Genomic DNA, 7,488 nt, shown 5'->3' with positions numbered 1-7,488 from the left:
AAAAAATAAAAAAACATATTAGTAACAGATTTTGTAATATTATTTGAAAACTAAGCTTACAAATACATATAAGGTTTAAACTTATATTTTCACTCGTGTAGAGTTTTCATTCAAAAACCTTTTGAAACAAAAAATGTCGGTTATAGATGAGGCGAAGAATCTGGTTACAAACGATGGGGAGCGTTATGATGTTTGAACGAAGCATGTGCCTTTTAAAGAAGAAACGATAAACAATTTAAACCTAGTAAATTTAATAAGTTTTTTAATTCTAACAACAATTTGAATAATTAATATCATAATTACATTAATAAGTTACAAAAATATAAAAGTCAATATCATTGATTAAAATTTTATTGTGAATATGTGGAAATTAGATTTATGGAACGTTGATGACATGGAAGCCTATGTGGACAACCTAGGTGAAGAGCATGTGGACAAAATTATGTTGCTTTAATATATTAGTTAGATTAGATTAGATGCTCGTTAAATCAATTACTATTGTTTGACTAATAATATACCAAATAAAGGAATGTGTTAAATATAATAAACTAATATTTTAATTATTATAATAGTTAGGTTCCTATTCATATATGATAAGATTTTCAAATTTTAAATTGATAGGTCATAAAAATAAATTAATATTAGTGAAACTTGGAAAAAACGTATTAGAAACAAAAAATCACAATATACAAACATAATTTTAAGTAACAAATATATTAAAAATCATATAAATTAACCGATAATTTTAATAAAATCGTACCTTTAAACCCTAAATAGACTAAAACATAAATCGATTAATAGGAATAGATTAAATATCAAATCTATTAATCGTTAGTATAAAAAATCATGCAGTTAAACCCAAAATCCAATAACAGTGAATCAAGTTGATGTTGTTCTTCACAAAAATTGATTAAACACTAAAATATAAATCATACCTGATAATTGCAACCGATGAACATATTTGATGTTGTTTGGATTATGAAACCAACAAATCATGAAGAACCGGTTATAGTTGAGGCGAAGAATCTGGTTACAAACGATGGGGAGCGTTATGATTTTTGAACAAAGCATGTGCCTTTTAAAGAAAAAACGATGAACAATGTAAACCTAGTAAATTTAATAAGTTTTATAATTCTAACAATAATTATAATAATTAATATCATAATTACATTAATAATTTACAAAAATATAAAAGTCAATATCATTGATTAAAATTTTATTGTGAATATGTGGAAAATAGATTTATGGAAGGTTGATAACATGGAAGCCTATGTGGACGACCTAGGTGAAGGACATGTGGACAAAATTGTATTACTTTAATATATTAGTTAGATTAGATGTTGTTCTTCACAAAAATCGATTAGACACTAAAATATAAATCATACTTGATAATTGCAAACGATGAACATATTTGATGTTGATTGGATTATGAAACCGACAAATCATGAAGAACCGGTTATAGTTGAGGTGAAGAATCTGGTTACAAACGATGGGGAGCGTTATGATGTTTGAACAAAGCATGTGCCTTTTAAAGAAAAAACGATGAACAACTTAAACCTAGTAAATTTAATAATTTTATAATTTTAACAGTAATTGGAATAATTAATATCATACTTACATTAATAAGTTACACAAATATAAAAGTCAATATCATTGATTAAAATTTTATTGTGAATATGTGGAAAATAGATTTATGGAAGGTTGATGGCATGAAAGCCTATGTGGACGACCTAGGTGAAGGACATGTGGACAAAATTGTGTTGCTTTAATATATTAGTTAGATTAGATATTGTTCTTCACAAAAATCGATTTAACACTAAAATATAAATCATACTTGATAATTGCAACGATGAACATATTTGATGTTGTTTGGATTGTGAAACCGACAAATCATGAAGAACCGGTTATAGATGAGGCGAAGAATCTGGTTACAAACGATGGGGAGCGTTATGGTTTTTGAATGAAGCGTATGCCTTTTAAAGAAGAAACGATGAACAACTTAAACCTAGTAAATTTAATAAGTTTTATAATTCTAACAATAATTAGAATAATTAATATCATAATTATATTAATAAGTTACAAAAATATAAAAGTCAAAATATCATTGATTAAAATTTTATTGTGAATATGTGAAAAATATATTTATGAAAGGTTGATGACATGAAAGCATATATGGACGACCTAAGTGAAGGACATGTGAATAAAATTGTGTTGGTTTAATATATTAGTTAGATTTGATGATTTGTGAGATGGTGTGAAATTATAAGAATGGGGTATTATGTGCTTAATTACGAATACACCAATACAAACTATGTATTAATTAGGCCTGGCAAATAGGTTGAGTGAGTTTGGGTTGGGTCGGGTTCAAGTCCAAATTAGTTAATTTAAGAAAGGGTTATTTTGGTTCGGTTTGAGTCAAATGGGTTGGTTTAAGATTTTTCTTTAGTTACTGTACATGACAAGTTTGCTTTTAAGTTTTTTTTTTAAATTCTACTCAAGCTTCGTATTAGGGATGAGCAAATGGGTACGGGTACCGAACCGGTACTGACGTCTTAACTTTTTAGGATCTGTACGATACGGGTGTTCCCAAATTTTTGCCTTCTATACCGATACATAATCAAGATTTTCAATACGAGTACAAGATTTTGGGAAAATCAGGAGATTTATGGTACTGGTTCGATACTGAGCTCATAATGTGAATTTGGTTTTAGTAAACTTCATACTCATGAATTTCGATTTAAACGTGCTAAGTAGATATCTAGAACTTCATAAGTGAGGTAAATCGTTAATAACTCTGGCCAAATGTTATTGACTAGGTATGAGCATTTGGTACTTGGTACCGGTACCAAAATTGGTACCGATTTGGTACCGTCAGTACCGAATCGGTACCAAAGTTTTGAGTTTCGGGATCGGTACGGTACCGGTACCGGTACTGGTACGGTACAGTACGGTACTGGTATTTCCCGAATTTTTACCCTTAATACCGGTACCGAACCGAATATTTCGGTACCGGTACCGGTATCAAGATTTGGCGATTTTCGGGATCGGTATTTTCGATACCGGTACGGTACCGAACTCATCCCTATTGTTGACCATCTAAGCTACTTGTCAGGTTCTAAACATTCTATAGGCACAAAAACACAAATCTTCAGTTACACGGACCGTACAAAGATTTAAAAATATTTCACACGGTACGTGCGAACGCATCATTTATGATATCGGGAAACAAGGATCATAGCATTGTCGGTTATGTGCGTTAGAGCATTCCCAATCAATTCTCCATCTCCATCTCTATAATTACACTAAAAATATCATCTTTTCTCTCTTATTTCAATTAAATAATATTTTTTTTATACTTTTATCATTACATTTTCTCTCTCATTCACTCACAACCACTTTCAAAAATATTAAAAAATTATAGAGATGAACAGTGTGGATTTTCAAATTTAACCATGAACAGTAACATTTTCTCTCTCCTCCTCTCGCAACCACTTTTAACCATCTCTAAAAAATAGAGAACCCCCTCACATAATTTGGAGAATCCATTTAAAGCGTCCGTTACACACATTTCGTAGCTAGTTACACGTGCGGCATTAGTTACGCGTGCCAACATCAGTTACACGTCTAATGTCACGTCACGTGCATACATGTTTCGAGCTACGCATGCGGTGCCGAGCGGCGCGTCTAACGCCGATTCATGTGCGTACCAGCAAATGGTTACGTGTTTAGTGCCGCGCCTGATGCCATGTTACACACGAGCCGGCAATGGGTTGTGCATCTGATGGTGGGTGGCTCGCCCGACGTCGGTTACACATCCGGCTTTGGGTTGCGACTTTGGATATATACCTAATCAACCAACTCTAACCCGTTTTATGAAAAACAACCATCTGTATAAACCCAAAATATTTGAATAACCATCATATAAACCCAAACCCAGTTTTAAGATGATGGGTCAAAATTGCCCCACGTAGTATAAACCAATAGCTAGCATGTTAACAAGAGAATTTATAAAAGTGAGATCCTATAAAACTCAAAACACAATTAACAACTAAACTTCAACCCAACAATACTAATACCACACACATAAAACCCACCCTCATAACAAACAGACTTCAACTTCAACATCAACACATAAATAATCATCCAACACGTTACAACAACCAACACGATTTCACCACAAGACAACAAACAAAACCGTGTTAATCGTTTATCAACCTCCAAAACCAAATCATTACTTATGCAACACGCACAAACAATTAACTTCACCAATCTCAGACGCAACACAAGGTGACTTAATCTTCCCATTCTCATACCAAACCTTACGTTTCTCAATAAGTTCATTCACAAAATCATCCAACTTCTCGATCGTAATATTCGGCATCACCACAACATGTGCAATGTTTCCTTGGCACGCCAGTTGCCATTTTCGCGTGAACTCCTCGTCTTGTGGCCGTTCGAAAACGACTGTGCTACTTAGCTCGTTTAGCATTGACCCGATCCCTGCACTGGTTAGTCGGCCACGTAAATAGTGTGCGTTTCTGAGGCATTTCTGGACTTCTTTTTGGAACCCGTGGTACCCTTTGCGGTTTAAGGTGTACCATAGGAATAATGGGGCGTGACCGTTTCTGCTTCCCATTATTGTTGCGTCTCTAGAAGCGAGATATTCGACGTTTCGTGAAAGTGCGTTGATGTGTTCTAGTCTTGTGATTTGAACGCCACAGGGCATTGGGCAACCGACGAATTTGTGACCTGAAACGCTCACGCTTCCGATCGGTTTCTTGAATGAAACTTTTGGTGCCTGATTGTATGGTAAAAGTACAACTTGTGTTAGTAAAGTTTCATGTTATGAACCAAGTAATGGGTGGCAATTTTAACCCGTTTGAAAGTGAATGGATTTGGGTTATATCAAATCTCCAACAAGTCAAACGGGTCAACCTTTTGACATAGCTAAAATGGAAATGGCTCAAAAAGGCGAGTTGAATTGTTCAACCCGGACACGACCTGTATTTCTATTCGTGTCAAAAACATCAACCCTAGCTTACACTCACTTAAGATCATACTTAAAATCGTTCAGCCCAAACACAACCCGTATAATCCATTTATCTAAATGTGTCAAACGGGTTGGAGGTTAAAAATCAAGTTGTAAACGTTTTAATTGGGTTGGTGGGTTCTAAAAATATGGGTTAATCAGGTTAGTGGGTCAACTTGTTTAACTAAGCTGGTTGGCGAGTTGACCTGTTTACCTAAACAGCTTAAACATGCCTACTCGAACATGACCCGTTTTTTAAACAGGTTAAATATGCCAAACTCAAAACCTGCCTATTTTCAGGTCAACCCGAACACTTTGAGCCGCGCTAGGCTCATTTGGCATGTTTCCTTTTTAACTAGTTTCTTTGATTTTGACCCGTTAGGGATAAAACATAACACAAATCGACCTATACATGTGCAAAAATACCGAAATTGCCAACTTTTATTGTATAATACTGGCACGAAGAACTTACAAGTTTAACAAAAGGCATCATGAGACCAAACAAAGCCCCATCACAATGAATATAGAATCTGTCATGACTGAATCCTGTTTCTTCAAGAGTCTTTATGACCAAATCAAGATCATCAACAGCTCCCTTTACAGTTGTCCCTGCGCATGCGTTTATGAATAGTAGAATTAACAAAACCGCACGTGCATAAAAACATATAGCGACATCTTACACACAAAAGCATAAAAACAAACCTATATTAACGTTAATAATCGCGGGTTTATCCTTGTGAAGAGAGAGCTTAGCTTTAAAATCTTTACAGTCAATCTCCCCGGACACAAGCGTGTTGACTTTTTCACAGTCCATTCGGTACATTCTCGCGGCTTTGAAAACAGAATAATGTGATTCACATGAAGCATATAAAATCCCATCAGGAAAAACCTCTCTCCTGTAAATTTACATAAGTTTATTAAAGTAAAATGAATATTAAAACCAGTTAAAATTAAAAAGGACGCGTGTAGCTACAGACCCGACTAAAATGCCATGAAGGTTGCCTTCGGTTCCACAATTTGTAATGTAACCCCAATACTCGTCTTTCTCCAACTCCCATAACCGAGCGAACCAATCCAAAACGCCAACCTCAAACTGCCGAGAGTGGACCCCATAGTTGCTCTCGATGAACGGATCCCCGAGGTTGTTAATGGAGAAATGCTGTAATTGAGATAGCGCACCATAGTCGAAGTCCAGATTATAAGGATAACCTATTGTATACAAAACACTAAATGATTACAGGAACAAAAAACAACCAAAAACGTTTAATTTTTTTAATCATTGGATCGTACTTTTTATAATTTTACTCCTTACATACAAACGTAGTTGCGTACACAAAAAAGACATCAAAATTAATTTGTTCATATGTTTATATAACTTTTGAAGAGGTATGTACCCGCCTCAACACCAATCAAGGCGGGTCAACCCACAAGATAAAGACATTATCAAGGCACAAAGCCAAAACCTAGGCGCATGGCACATACAAAACATGCTCAGGCATCATATGCTCGCGCATCACATATGCGCGCGGCGCATCAACGCGCGGCGCATATCACATGCTCTTGCACATCACATATGCTCGCGCGTCGCATAGGCGCGCGGCGCACAATCGCGCGGCGCATATCACACGCTCGTGCATATCACACCTGCGCATGAAATATCTGCGCGTGAGAATAAAAAGAAGACTTCGCGCATCCTCAGGATGGGCGCATATCACACGTGCGCATAATCAACCTCGTCCTTATTCAAGTCAGGATTAGGGCAACCTTGATTGTGCACGTCAGACAATCTTCTAGAAGGCATCTTTTTAAGGAGTAAGAATATGCTGATATTGACAGCTGCCAAATGAAAGGTCGACAACTCAGCATGACACATGGGCTACCACATAATTACAACCAACGAGAAAGCGCCAGGTGTCCCAGAGGACACATGGCGCAGTGCGGTTGGAGGAGGCCAACGAGGCTGAGCCCAACCAGTGAAAACCCTAGCACTATAAATACAGCATCAACTCCACTTTGATGGACATTCATTTCACACTCAATCATTGACAGTTGCAAGCAGTGATATCACATTCAATCAGATTGAATTATATTCACTCACAGTCAGTTACAGAAAAAACACCAGTCACACAAATCAAGAGTATTCAGCGATCAGCAATACTCTTGAGATTCACTTACATACAACATTATTATCTTCTCCAAAAGATACTGATTCTCACGCCGGAGGGTTACCCCAAAGAGGACCCCTCTGTCCCTTTCTGAGGGGTAAGTAACGGCGCTGTTCATTTTGTAGGTGGAAGAACTCGGATCCAGAAGAACCATCGGTGAAATAGTTTAATCACACCCGAGGAAAGTAGATCTGCTACCAGTGAGTAGATCCACGTTTCTTCATTGGCGCCATCCACTGTTACAAACGGCAATCAGATCTCATCCAGATCTAAAAAAAAATTCAATCACCATGG

At 36.2% G+C, this 7,488-nt stretch overlaps 1 protein-coding gene across 1 annotated transcript; it reads right to left on the bottom strand.

The window, feature by feature from the left end:
* Positions 1 to 4,121: 4,121 nt before the first annotated feature.
* On the bottom strand, positions 4,122 to 6,238 carry LOC143635794 (serine decarboxylase 1; the record flags this gene model as incomplete). Its single annotated transcript, XM_077103535.1, has 4 exons — positions 4,122 to 4,798; positions 5,502 to 5,638; positions 5,732 to 5,925; positions 6,007 to 6,238. Coding segments are annotated over 4 exons (1,130 nt in total), but the record flags the coding sequence as incomplete, so codon positions are not given.
* Positions 6,239 to 7,488: the final 1,250 nt, after the last annotated feature.

Source organism: Bidens hawaiensis, unplaced genomic scaffold (assembly GCF_021521415.1).
Source record: "Bidens hawaiensis isolate Kalapana, Puna unplaced genomic scaffold, B.hawaiensis_p1.1 tig00007719_1, whole genome shotgun sequence".
Taxonomy (NCBI): Eukaryota; Viridiplantae; Streptophyta; class Magnoliopsida; order Asterales; family Asteraceae; genus Bidens; species Bidens hawaiensis.
This window is presented reverse-complemented; position numbering and strand designations above follow the sequence as displayed.